The 13,300-nt window shown below is 51.5% G+C and overlaps 6 protein-coding genes across 6 annotated transcripts; 3 read left to right on the top strand and 3 right to left on the bottom strand.

The window, feature by feature from the left end:
* Positions 1-62: 62 nt before the first annotated feature.
* On the top strand, positions 63-1,558 carry F5J12DRAFT_911607 (uncharacterized protein; the record flags this gene model as incomplete). The annotated part of the gene is made up of 3 exons (XM_051749044.1): positions 63-459; positions 507-1,041; positions 1,104-1,558. The coding sequence occupies exons 1-3, from the start codon at positions 91-93 to the stop codon at positions 1,556-1,558; spliced, it is 1,359 nt and encodes a 452-aa protein (XP_051602131.1). The 5' UTR covers positions 63-90.
* An 819-nt stretch (positions 1,559-2,377) lies between these two features.
* Positions 2,378-6,262, bottom strand: F5J12DRAFT_765614 (uncharacterized protein; the record flags this gene model as incomplete). Its single annotated transcript, XM_051742180.1, has 4 exons — positions 5,549-6,262; positions 5,313-5,498; positions 3,209-5,262; positions 2,378-3,158 (listed from the first exon to the last, which is right to left on the bottom strand). Exons 1-4 carry the CDS (start codon positions 6,074-6,076, stop codon positions 2,378-2,380), a joined length of 3,549 nt encoding a protein of 1,182 aa, XP_051602130.1. The 5' UTR covers positions 6,077-6,262.
* Positions 6,263-6,333: 71 nt separating this feature from the next.
* F5J12DRAFT_717170 (uncharacterized protein) lies at positions 6,334-7,112 on the top strand (the record flags this gene model as incomplete). The annotated part of the gene is made up of 2 exons (XM_051741045.1): positions 6,334-6,651; positions 6,717-7,112. Coding segments are annotated over 2 exons (714 nt in total), but the record flags the coding sequence as incomplete, so codon positions are not given.
* Positions 7,113-7,478: 366 nt separating this feature from the next.
* On the top strand, positions 7,479-8,125 carry F5J12DRAFT_717148 (uncharacterized protein; the record flags this gene model as incomplete). Its single annotated transcript, XM_051741044.1, has 4 exons — positions 7,479-7,554; positions 7,622-7,697; positions 7,774-7,957; positions 8,000-8,125. Coding segments are annotated over 4 exons (462 nt in total), but the record flags the coding sequence as incomplete, so codon positions are not given.
* Positions 8,126-8,177: 52 nt separating this feature from the next.
* On the bottom strand, positions 8,178-9,828 carry F5J12DRAFT_516509 (uncharacterized protein). The gene is made up of 4 exons (XM_051739815.1): positions 9,629-9,828; positions 8,995-9,573; positions 8,444-8,913; positions 8,178-8,388 (listed from the first exon to the last, which is right to left on the bottom strand). Exons 1-4 carry the CDS (start codon positions 9,746-9,748, stop codon positions 8,298-8,300), a joined length of 1,260 nt encoding a protein of 419 aa, XP_051602127.1. The 5' UTR covers positions 9,749-9,828; the 3' UTR covers positions 8,178-8,297.
* A 242-nt stretch (positions 9,829-10,070) lies between these two features.
* F5J12DRAFT_765610 (uncharacterized protein) lies at positions 10,071-13,118 on the bottom strand. Its single transcript, XM_051742179.1, has 3 exons — positions 12,667-13,118; positions 10,584-12,616; positions 10,071-10,532 (listed from the first exon to the last, which is right to left on the bottom strand). The coding sequence occupies exons 1-3, from the start codon at positions 13,039-13,041 to the stop codon at positions 10,433-10,435; spliced, it is 2,508 nt and encodes an 835-aa protein (XP_051602126.1). The 5' UTR covers positions 13,042-13,118; the 3' UTR covers positions 10,071-10,432.
* Positions 13,119-13,300: the final 182 nt, after the last annotated feature.

Genomic DNA, 13,300 nt, shown 5'->3' with positions numbered 1-13,300 from the left:
GTTGCATAATTTCTAGGTTGCACATAGGGGGATGTCCGGACTTGGAAGTACTTATGATTGAAACGTTGACACCCCGTAAGTAACCAGACAATGCAGGACCTACAACCGCCGGCCGCATCGCTGGAACACCGCGCCCAAATCGCCGAGCTCGTGTCCCCACTACGTCGTGTCACTCCAAGGGTGCCATTCTGGAAACTCGCAGCACACCGCATCCCAACACTCTGGACACTCTACCGTGGGTTACTACGACACGCCGATCGAGAAAATGTGCGTGCACAAGGTCTACTTGAATCTACAATAGAAACAACCTGGTTGACGGCAGCTAATTTCGGCGGGTTATTGCACTGGAATTCTTTGCTCTGCAACCAGGTCAGGGACCGTGTTCGAGCGTTAGTTCGGGAAAACAGACATACGACGTCTGCCGTACAGGCAACGAAACAACTAAGCCAAGGTCATAAGGTATGTGCGGGATCCCTGTAGTTTGAGAATCTCTGGACATTGGACAGTGGCTGGACGCCTTTAGAAGTGCCAAGGCCGGGGACACGAAACTGCAAGCCATCCTCGATCGGTATGACCGAATACTGGCTGTCAGGCGTGAAGAAGACAGGTGGAGAGAACGCATACATCAGGTCTTCGTGCGTATCCTTGTTTCTGCACGACATAACCAATCTTTATCTCTGACGCGACATATCATTCCTGTAACCTTCAACGTGCATGTTGCGTGCCTTACCGATGGTCTACGTCTACGTCTGTTACAGAAAGAAGAGGCATCCGCACGCGCCCACCGAATACACAAAGGCTCTTTCATCCGACAATCTCTCTACAACAAACTACTGCCGCGTATCATACCACAGCCCGAGCATATAGGCGGCATGATCCGTCGACGACGCAAAGCACGAGAGCGGCGATTGGAAGTCAAGGACGAGCTCCGTGGTTGGATGGACGATCTCAAAAGGGAGTGTAGATTCGAGCTGGCAGCAGTTGGACGTGGACATTACAAGCGTGAAGGGGAATATTATGGGAGTGCGCAGACCGGATGGCGTACGTTTACTTTTACTCGTGCACATACCATCACGGCCTCGCCATCTAACGAAGAAGTACAGTACAACCGCTACGGGACAAGCTGAAGATCACACAAGACGCGCTGTTACGTGATATCAAGCGTTTTCGAGAGCCATACTCGCCTGAGATGCTACGCGCAGCAAGACGAGCGAGACAACGTAGAGTCGCCAACAAGACACGCGAAAGAGACCGAGAGGCGCGAGGGCTGTACTCGGAGTTGACAATCACACGAATGCGGCAAGGCCCACCTGCGCACGTCCTTGCGAAGATGACACCTGAACAACGCAAGCTTTATCGCATTGGTCTGGGGCCTTCGGAAGGCGGTTATGCAGCAGCTGTGAAGCTCAAGTTAGGTATAAAATTACGGAAACCAGACTTGTTGAAACTGGAAGGTGGACGGACGGAAAATCAGGCCACGCTCAGGGCGAAGGAGGACGATATTATGGCAGAGAACGAACGAAGACAGCGCAGTGACACTGACGAGGTTGGGCCATAATTCTCTACCGTTATGCGGATATATTACCTTGCATACAGGTATACCGAGTACTGTAAGTATACATATACGATACTGGAGCCCAGAACGATAATGATGTACGTAGCGCGTAACTTGAGAACGAGACAAGTAACCAAGACCATTTAGCCTGAGTGGATTCGCTGGACTCCTATCTTCGTAGCCACATGAACCGGCAGTAGATTCCTGGCGATGGCAGGGTCAACCAGTTCAGGTGAGAAGGCTCGGTGTGAGTACTTACTCTTGATAATTCTTCCCCCGCATCCTCACTGCCCGACCCCGCGGGGAGACTCCCACTCCCCCGTGCATTAAAACGGCCAACCACTTGCGATGCACGGTTTTGGACTTGAGTAGTGGTGGTACTCATGGTACTATGGCAAGGGATGCTGTAGGGCTCTGGAGACACGTGTAGTTCGCCACATGTCAAAGTCTCGCTTGTTGCCAATTGCCGCGAGCATGCCCCAGACAGGCGGCCGCTGATCCAAAACGCATATTACGCACTTCCCAGGCGAAGTTGGTTAAACAAGCCTGAGGAGCGTCCTTGCAAGCTCAAAAGTGCTTACCCCTATACTTCAACGCCTCAGGTCGTGAGCGTAAGTTGTGCACATGCAACCACCGAGATGCAATGTTAGCTCTCGAATCCAACACAAACCCTGTTTTGAGGTGCAGAACACATTGACGGATTCCGTGTCAAGAGATAAGGTGGTACTCATACAGGTTCTGACAAACAGTTAGTGAATGTCCACAATGTGGGATCAAGACGGAAAGCATGGAAGGCTGTTAGGGTGCAAATACCCCAGAAATTTACATTATCAAACAGCCTCCGCCCCACGACCGCGCTTGCTCTTGCTCTTGCACCTGCCTCAATTGTTCCTCTCTTTGTTGAACCAATCTTGCCCGCTCGGCTTCCCCCCTTTCCTGAGCCCGCTGTGCCTCCTGCCTTGCCCTAATTCCCTGCTCCTCCCCGTCTCTCTCTTGCTGACGCTGTTGGGCCAATTCAGCTTCCCGCAAATTCCGAGCGTGCACTTCCCTTAGCCTCTGCACCATCCTGCCCCTCTCTTGCTGACGCCGTTGGGCCAACTCAGCTGCCTGCCTTTCCCGAGCTCGCTGTGCCTGCATTTCCCCCGTTCTCTGTTCCCCCCTGTCCCCCTCTTGCTGACGCTGTTGGGTTAATTCAGCTTCCTGCCTGTCCCAAGCCCGCTGTGCCTGTGTTTCCCTCATTCTCTGCTCCTCCCTGTCCCTCTCTTGCTGACGCTGTTGGGCCAATTCAGCTTCCCGCAAATTCCGAGCGTGCACTTCCCTTAGCCTCTGCACCATCCTGCCCCTCTCTTGCCGACGCCGTTGGGCCAACTCAGCTGCCTGCCTTTCCCGAGCGCGCTGTGCCTGCATTTCCCCCATTCTCTGTTCCTCCCTGTCCCTCTCTTGCTGAATTTGCTGCATGAGCTGATGCCGTTCTAGGATATCTATTCCCTGGAATAATTGAGGTTCATTATCATAGATGCCTTGATGCGCTTCTCGCATGTGTGTATATATGGTATCCCTGGTGAAGATTCCCATACATCTCCAGCAGATGTGAGCACCGCAACTGTTCGAGTTAGCAGTCTTATGGGCTAACAACAAGTCAAAAGTACTAACTTGCACGTCATATGGTTGCATCCTTCCAATTTCTCTATCAGTACGCTGCACTGTGGACACCTCTTGACGCGCCCGCCTTGCGCAGCAACCCAGGTCGAATTCTGCCGTTCCTCCTCTTCCGCTTGGCGTCGCCTGACTTCGGTACACTGAAGCCCGTCGTGCGATTCACCGCACGACGAACAAGTGACCGAGAAACAGGACGGGCAACGAAGGGCCACTCGAGCCTCAGAGCCGGTAGAACGATAGATCTGCGTGCAATCAGGGGTTTTACAGGACTTGAATTCGTTTGGATGTTTGGTAAGGTAGAAAGTGAATGCAGCCTCGAGCAAGCGGTTGAACAACGCTGGTGGGAGGACATGTTGGATAGTTGGAATAGGGATGGAGATGCTGCAACGACCATCATTACCAAGGCATCGCAGGGGAAATTCGGAGGCTTCAAGAGCGGATAACAGGAAGTGACGCAAACATGTGACACAGTACGCGTGTCCACATCCCAGATTGAACGAGACAGAGACATCGTTAAGACAAATGGGACAAGCTGTCTCGGTTTGTGATGCAGTCGAGTGCTTTTGATTATTTCTCATTGTGGTGCGGACGATACTGTCCAATGCATGCCACGCTACTTCTCCACCGGACATGGTGATCCTCTTGGATGTTATGTCGAACTTGACAGCGTCCTCGCCAAATGTCTCCTTTAGTTGAGCCAGGCCCCCTTCGTTGATTAAACTCCGGACTGCTGGCTTAGGAACCGTGGTAGTGAAGTCGGCAGAGGACAGTCTGTCGAGTTCCTCGCTGATCATCTTTCGGGCACGTTCGGTCGACGTTGCAGAGCCATACACCTTCAACGCCTGCGTCTTGCAGTCTATTCGCATATATGCTCCAGTCTCGACAAGAACCTGCTTTGAAAATTTGTTTTTGGGGTGTGCCAAAGTCCTATGCCAACCCTGCACTGTTTCACCTCTAGCGAGATTCTCGACCTTGACCTTCAATGCACCAACAGCATCATTTTGAGATCCGCTTAGGCGTATGCGTACAGCGTCTCCGTGCTCGTGAATGTTCAACATACAGGCTTTAGGGTCTCCGAGGCCACCAATCAGAGCATCCCACTGCGGTTTCTGTGCGCTGTATTGTTCTGGGTCGAGCGATATAGTAAAATCCATTGGATACGGGACACATAGCCACATCCCAACTTGTTCGCCATATCTGATGGCTTCGAGGTATTGATGGGCAATCAGGGCATCGTCTCGAGAGTGGAAACGAGCACGGATAGAAAGGAACCCGTTTGGGTCAGGTATCGATGAGGAGTCGATAGATCGAAAACCTCGACGAACAGTGAATGGTGCAAGGCCACGAAGACGGCCTTCGACTTGATCAACACTAAGTACGGGTGTGCTTTTCAGCTGTTTCACGGCACTTGATCCAGAAAATGTCACCACATCAGTATCATCTGTTTCTGGAGGAAGGTTGTTGATGATGACGGTACGGGATGCAAGTGGGCCTGAAGGCTCGTTGTTCATTTGAACTTTGATGCGACGATGATTGTAAGTGTGGCCATTTAATTCACGAACTTTAGCCTGAGCGGCAGCCGCATCAACGTACGTTACTGCATAGCGCACAGCAGGGGAATGCCATGATAGAGTCAAAACAGTGGGATCCTGCACCGATGACGCAGTCATTCCCTCTAATGTGTTGGGTGCTGAAACTTCGACTTCCAGTTCGTTGTCTTTGAATATCGTTCCATTCAATTCAGTGGACAACATCCGTCCTAGTCGTTCATCGGTCATGATTTCGGCCTCAACCTTTCCTCCGCCTCCACTCTTGATGCCGACAAGGTGGAAGCGATTGGCATCCACTCCTTGTTGTGTCACCAATGCGCAGACTTCATCTTCCTTCGCGTCTGCAGGAATATTCTTCACACGCAGGGTGCATGACTCGAAACCGGAGATAAGGCCCACAATGTCAAGACCTGCACGATAGGTAACGATAGAGCCTTGTACCACTCGGCCAATCGTTTCGGTCGCCTCTTTTCGCGCTGCCTCCGAATCGGTGGGGATCTAAGCAATCTTGTAAGTTCGGAAACAAGCAGGCAAAGTGATAAACGGACATCATCGGCGTGGAGGTACCAGCAATTATCCCCTCGAGTACAAGTACCCGCTTTCCAAAGACGACAAACGCTATGGCCCCAATGAGGCTGCTGAAACGTATCGCCCGGAGTACGAGAGCCGTCAGGACACGTTCGGGCTTGTACTCCTGGGACACCATCGCACTCCAACCCTTCACTGTTGAGTGCCTGATGCGGATTAATCGGCATGTTGGTTGAATGAGCTAAAAACTACTTACCTTGATGCAGCGCGCAATAGCATCGTCGCGATTTCTCGTTGTCTCTCCAACGCTGGTAGAGGCACTCTCACTGTGGAATGCCGAAGAATCGTGATTTACGTGTGAGAACTTGCAATCAGAACCCTTTTCACATCCTCCTGCTTTCCAGTAGCGACAGGGCGATGGGCGATCATCCTGTGAGGGTGTACCGGGGGTGCTAACCACTTCTGCAGCGCTAGTAGAGGCAACCCCACGGTCAGACGGCAGAGAGCTCTTGCTTCCACGCAAGAACTTGCAGTCTGAACCCTTTTTACAGTTGCCTGCTTTCCAGTAGTGACAAGGTTTCCGGCGCTCGTCCCTGGAGTGAGTTGCGAGGGAGTTAACTACTTCAATAGCACTGGTAGAAGTACTCTCGCAGGGGGGTGCCAGAGACCCCTCGTTTCCGTGAGAGAACTTGCAATCTGAACCTTTGTTGCAACGTCCCGCAGAATAGTAACGACAAAGTCTGGATGATGGGTCGGTTTCAGGACGACTAATCATGCTCATCATGGTCAAGGGCAAGAAGCTAGTACGATGTGACGGAAGGGCCTTACTAGACTAACCACGAGGATGAAAGGCTGGACAACGCATGGAGTGGCGCAGGTCCACGGAAGTGGAACAATACCCATTCTCGGTGCACATCAAGTCCCCTACTTGTGTGCGCATCGGCATTTTACCTTTTTGTCGCAAGGTTGAGCTTTGGACCCTGTGAATGTGAAGTCCAAGTTTTCGACTTTGGCTTTGGTTAAGAAGAGGCATCCGCACCCACCCACCGAATACACAAGGGCTCTTTCATCCGACAATCTCTCTGCAACAAACTACTGTCGCGTATCATACCACAGCCCGAGCATATAGGCGGCATGATCCGTCGACGACGCAAAGCACGAGAGCGGCGATTGGAAGTCAAGGACGAGCTCCGTGGTTGGATGGACGATCTCAAAAGGGAGTGTAGATTCGAGTTGGCAGCGGTTGGACGTGGACATTACAAGCGTGAAGGGGAATATTATGGGAGTGCGCAGACCGGATGGCGTACGTTTACTTTTACTCGTGCACATACCATCACGGCCTCGCCATCTAACGAAGAAGTACAGTACAACCGCTACGGGACAAGCTGAAGATCACACAAGACGCGCTGTTACGTGATATCAAGCGTTTTCGAGAGCCATACTCGCCTGAAATGCTACGCGCAGCAAGACGAGCGAGACAACGCAGAGTCGCCAACAAGACACGCGAACGAGACCGAGAGGCGCGAGGGCTGTACTTGGAATTGACAATCACACGAATGCGACAAGGCCCGCCTGCGCACGTCCTTGCGAAGATGACACCTGAACAACGCAAGTTTTATCGCATTGGTCTGGGACCTTCGGAAGGCGGTTATGCAGCAGCCGTGAAGCTCAAGCTGGGTATGAAATTACGGAAACCGAACTTGTCGAAACTGGAAGGTGGACGGACGGAAAATCAGGCCACGCTCAGGGCGAAGGAGAACGATATTATGGCAGAGAACGAACGAAGACAGCGCAGTGACACTGACGAGGTTGAGCCATAACTCTCTGCCGTTATGCGGATATATTACCTTGCGTACAGGTATACCGAGTACTGTAAGTATGCGTATGTGATACTGGAACCCAGTACGATAATGATATAGGTAGCGCGTAACTTGAGAACGGGGCAAGTAACGAAGACCGTGTAGCTTGAATGGATTGCTCTGAACTCCTATGTCCGTGGCTGCAGTACCGTTACTCCTCCCTCTCCTTCTCACTCAGTTCGTAGTTTGGCACATCACCCTCGCGTCCTCACGATTTGAACAGAGGATAACCTGTCAACAAAATGGCCCATAAGAAGAACACGAAATATCTCAGTTCAGCCTCCTTCGACCGTACCGTGAAGCTTTACGATGTATCTGTCGTAGGAGAAAGTACCCGAGGAGAGCCAACTCGTATTCCGTGGCGGCGGGAACAATACCATCAGAGAACTACTCGAAGGAGGGCGTTTGAGGGGCACGAAGATGAGGAAATGAGCCAGAAAGCCAAGTCAAAAATAGGCGCTGATACTCAGAGCGATTCGTTGAGGGGAGCATTGAATGTGCCGCACTGATGGACGAAACCAATTTCATAAACGGGGGCGATACTGGGTATGTATCCGTTTATTCTTGGCAAAGACGATAAAAGGTAACGACCACCACGTAATAAATCGACATGTTTATGAAGCACGGGCAAAAAGAAACCAATATTCACTCGAGCAATATGCCATGGCTTTCACGAAGTCGAGTCCACCACTGAGGGTATCGTGCGAACGTCGCATCGGATGATATCGATAGCATGCCTTCGATACCCAAACATATTTGTGTCAGGTAGGAGGGCATCTTTGCTGAAGTTGCATCCCCCTGCTGACGTTCATAAAGGATCTTGGGAAGGCCAGATCCGGATATGAAAGCCTGACTTCAAGCTCAGATCATTCTCCTTTGCTGGTGCTGTTGAAGTGCCGGGGGTAGTGAACTTCCTACAACTACTCTCTGTTCCGAAGGATGGGCTTGGCGGTGCAATTTGGGCAAACACGTAACCCTCAACAGGACAAGGCAGTGAAAATAACAGGCGTCAAGTTGATATCGTTGATAGGCCAAGAGCATTGGCTAGGGCAATGGTGAAGTGTGGAAACATGTCCACGCCGATTCGAATCGGTGAGTATGGACAAATATCCGTGCTAGTTTCTACGCATAGGCGAGCTGACCCTCCTAGTATCCCCCATGTACTTCTCGTAAGTGGTTGTAAACGGCGTTGGCATCGAAAATTGCCCTACATTCCCAGCAAATATGAGCTCCACATCTGTTCGCCTATGTGAGCCATGGATGACATTTCTAGAGACTGAGGGAACGCTGACCGGCATGCCATGTGATTGCATCCTGCTATCTTCTCTATTGGTATATGGCATTGTGGACACCTCTTCACAGTCCCTCCTTGATCGTTGATCCACGCGTCTACCCGTTCCTCCAACTTCCGTGTCTGGAATTCTTCGCACGTTTCTCCTCTGTGCGCATCATCGCACGCTGCGCAAATCTCGGAAGAACAAGATGGGCAACGGATGGTGACTGTTACAGCGCCAGCAGGTACAGAGCGGTAGATCTGGACACAGTCTGGCGTTTTGCAGAACCTGAATTCCATTGGGCGCTGGGATATATAGAAGGTGAATGCGAACCCGAGCAACCGATTAAAAGCTGCCGGTGCGAGGAATTGTTGAATGGTAGGGATGGAAACAGGCCTGTTACAGCTGCTATCATCTCCTGTGCATCTCAATGGGAACACATTGGTCTCGTGGGCAGTCACGACGAAGTGGCATAGACACGCGGAACAGTAGGTGTGTCCGCATTCCAGCTGCACGGGCTCCAGGGTATTATCATAGCAAATCGGACATACTTGCTCAACATCCCCTATGGTTTTATCAAGGGAAGTGTGAACGAAACTTCCGCTAATCGAGTCCTGCACTGTGGCCAGTGCGGAGGCTTCGTCAAAGTATTGTGGGACAAACTGCGCGAGGCGGGGACGCCAAGCTACAGTTAAGGCGGTCGCATCGCATACCGACGATCCATTCGCGCCATTGAAACTACAAGGGGGGGACATGTCGACTCCCAGTACGTCATTCCTGTATCTGAGATCAACTGAACTGGTGAATAAGGCTTCTCCAGTTCTTGCATCGGCTACGATCACTGCATTTAGCTTCCCTGCACCGGCCGTCTGAATATCGACAAGATAAAACTGGTCGACGTCCAGACCGCCTCGCGCAAACAACGCCAGCACTTCTTCGCCGTTTGCATCCTCGGGAATGTTATCGATGAGAAAGGTGCATGACTCAAAACCAGTGGTGAGGCTCAGAATGTCTAGCCCTGCTGTATAAGTGACGATGGAACCCTGGGCCAACCGAGATATTGTCTCGAATGTCTCTCCTTCTGTCATCGCTCCGTCTGGATCGCTAGATTCACTTGTAGGGTGGCCACATGAACTGGCAGTAGATTCCTGACGATGGCAGGGTCAACCAGTTCAGGAGAGAAGGTTCAGCGTGAGTACTTACTCTTGATGAATCCTCGCCCGTATCCCCGCTGCTCGACCCCATGGGAAGACTCCCCCGTGCATAAAAACGGCTAACCGGCGGCGACGCGCAGTATTGGGCTTGTGTGGCGGTGGTAGTCATGGTGCTATGGCAAGGGATGCTGCAGGGCTTCGGACACACGTGCAATCCTCATGCCAAAGTCTCGTTGCCAATTGCCACGAGCATGTCCAAGACAGGTAGCCGCTGATCCAAAATGTGAGATATTGTGCTCCTCCTAGGCAAACTTGGTTGAACGAGTCTGGGGAACGCCCTGGTAAGCTCAGCGTTCAGGAGTGCTTTCCCCCATACATTCTCACTGCTTCAGCTCTTGAGTGCGGATTGCGCACCGACGGACTTGGGATGAGTACACGGGCCTCGTGATAGTGGAGAACCACTGAGATATAGGTTTCGAATCCAGCAAAAACTCCGTCTGAAGTAAAAAAAAAATGCAATGACGAATTCCGTGATAAGGGGGAGGTGGTATTTGTACAGGTTTTGACAGACATTTAGCAGAAGTGTCCATAATGTGTGATGAAGACACAAAGCATGGAAGGTTGTTAGGATGCGATTACTTCAGAATTTACATTATCCAGCAACGTCCGCCGACTCGCCGCTGTTCTTGCTCTTCAAGTTGCCTCAACCGTTCTTCTCTTTGTTGCTACTCAGCTACCCGCCATTTCCGATCCTGACGTTCTGGCCTCTCCTACCTCTCGCGAGCTTGTAGTGTCTGCCTTCCTCTAATTCCCTCCCTTCCCGATCTTGCTGCATCTGCTGCAACAAGGCAGGTCAATTATCACAGTAGTCTCGATGCGCCTCTCGCATGTGTTTATATATGGCGCCGACGGTGAAAACTCCCATACATCTCCAACAGATGTGAGCACCACACCTTTCTCAGATTAGCAGTCTTATTGGCGGAGCACAAGGTCAAAGTACCAACCTGCACATCATGTGATTGGATCCTTTCCATTTCTCTATCAATATGTTGCACCGTGGACAGTTCTTGATACGACCGCCTTGTGCGGCAATCCAGGCGTCATTCTGTCGTTCCTCCTCTTCGGCACACTGCCGAAGCCGGCCGTGCGATTCACCACATGATGAACAGATGGTCGAGAAACAGGACGGGCAACGAAGAGGCATTGAAGCCTTAGAGCTGGTGGAACGATAGATCTGTATGCAGCCAGGGGTTTTGCAATACTTCAACTGCTCTGGATTCCTGGAGATGTAGGAAGTAAACGCCGCATCGAGCAAGTGATTGAACGATGCTGGTGGGACGAAACGTTGGATAGTTGAGATGGCGATGGGATCACCGCAATGGCCATCATTACCATAGCATCGCAACGGGAAATCGGAGGTTTCGAGAGCAGATAGTAAGAAGCGACGCAGACATATGACACAGTAAGCATGTCCACATCCCAGATAAAATGGGATAGAGATATCGTCAAGACAAATCGGGCACGCTGTCTTGGTTTGTGATGCAGTGGAGGGCCGTTGACTACTTCCCGTCGCAGTGTGGAGGATGCTATCCAATGCAAGCTCCGCTTCTTCTCTACCAGTGATGGTGATCCTCCTAGATGTTGTGTCGAACTTGACGGCGTCCTCGCCAAATGTTTCCTTTAGTTGAGCTAGGCCCCCTCCATTCGCTAACAAGCTTTGGATTGCTGGTTCCGGGACGGTGACCGTGTAGTCCGATATAGAGGACAATCTATCGAGCTCTTCGCTGATCCTTTTTCGAGCACGCTCAATCGATGCCGCTGAGCCATATACCTTTATCGTCTGGGTCCTCCGGTCTACTCGCACATATGCTCCTGTTTCAACGTAAACCTGCTTCGAAAATCTATCTTTGGGGTGTGCCAAAGTCCTATGCCAACCTCGCACTGTTTCACCTCTAGCTAGATCCTCGACCTTGACCTTCAACGTCCCAAGGCGATCCTCTTCAGATCCGCTTAGGCGTATGCGTACAGTGTGGCCTTGCTTGTGGATGTTCAGCATGCATGCTTTCGGGTCTTCGATGCCGCTCATCAGGGCGTCCCACTGAGTTTTCTGCGCACTGTATTGTTCCGGGTCGAGGGATATAGTAAAATCCATCGGACGCGGGACACGTAGCCACATCCCAACATCTTTCCCATATTCGCTGGCCTCGAAGTCTTGTTGGACAGCAAGGGCATCTTCTCGAGAGCAGAAGCAAGCACGAATCGAAAGAAAACCACTCGGGTCGGGCATCAACGAGAGGTCGAGAGATCGAACACGTTCGGGGGCGATACGTGATATAACATCATATAGATGGTCTTCGACTTCGCGAACATTGAGCGACGGTGTCCTTTCCAATCGTTTCACGGAACTCGATCCAGAAAACGCCATCATTTTAGTGTCACTTGTTTCCGGGGGAAGGTCACTGACGATGATGGCATCCGGTCCAAGCGGTATACGAGTGCAGCTAAAAGGTTCGTTGCTCATTTGAGCTTTGACGCGACGATTATTGTAAGTGCAGCCATTTAATTCATGGACTTTAGTTTGAGCGGCAGCTGCATCGATGCACATCACTGCATATCGCACGGCAGGGGAAGGCCATGATAGGGTCAAGACAGTGGCATCCTGCGCCGATGATGCAGCCATCCCCTGCGATGTGCTGAATCCTGAAACTTCAGCTTCCAGTCCGTTGTCTTCGAATATCGCCAACAACACCCATCCTAGTTCCCCGTCCGTCACAACTTCGGCCTCGACCTTTCCTCCGCCTACACTCTTGATGTCGACAGGGTAGAAACGATTGGGATCCACCTGTTGTTGTGACATTAATGCACGGAGATCATCCTCCTTTACGTCTGCGGAAATATTCTTCACACGTAGGGTGCACAACTCAAAACCAGTAGTAAGGCCGATGACGTCTAGACCTGCACTGAAAGTGACAATAGAGCCTTGCACGAGCCGGCCTATCGTTGCCTCCCCCTGTGCCATCTTTGGGTCAGTAGGGACCTAAGCAAACTTGTGAGTTTAGGAACCAGCAGGCACAATTATGAACGGACATCATCGGCGTGACGATACCGGCAAGAATCTCCTTGGCTACAATTATCCGCTTTCCAGTAGCGGCAGACTGTTTGGTGTTCATCCTGGGAGAGAGAACCGGGGGGGCCAACCACTCGAGCAGCACTGGAAGAAGTGCCCCAGCAGTCAGATGCCAGAGTGTCCTCGGCTCCATGTGAGAACCTGCAGTCCGAACCATTTTTACAGTTGCCCGCTTTCCAGTAGGAACAAGTTTTCCGGTGTTTGCCCCAGGATTCAGTAGTGGTGGGGTTATCTGCTTCAACAGTGCTAGTGGAAGCAGCCCAGCAGTCAGATGGCAGAGAGTCCTTAGCTCCATGTGAGAACTTGCAGTCCGCGCCATTTTTACAGTTGCCCATTTTCCAGAAGCGACAAGCAGGGAGGTCAACTGCTTCAACAGCGCTGGTAGAAGCGCCTGAGCAATCCCATGCCACGAAGTCCTCGGTTCCATGTGAAAACTTGCAATCTGAACCATTTTTACAGTTGCCCGCTTTCCAGTAGGAACAAGTTTTCCGGCGCTCGCCCCAGGATTCGGTAGTGGGGGGGTTATCTGCTTCAACAGCGCTAGTGGAAGCAGCCCAACAGTCAGATGGCAGAGAGTCCCTAGCTCCATGTGAG

The sequence above is a fragment of the Pisolithus orientalis genome (genome assembly GCF_024613125.1).
Source record: "Pisolithus orientalis strain OTSU chromosome Unknown F5J12scaffold_7, whole genome shotgun sequence".
Lineage (NCBI taxonomy): Eukaryota > Fungi > Basidiomycota > Agaricomycetes > Boletales > Pisolithaceae > Pisolithus > Pisolithus orientalis.
This window is presented reverse-complemented; position numbering and strand designations above follow the sequence as displayed.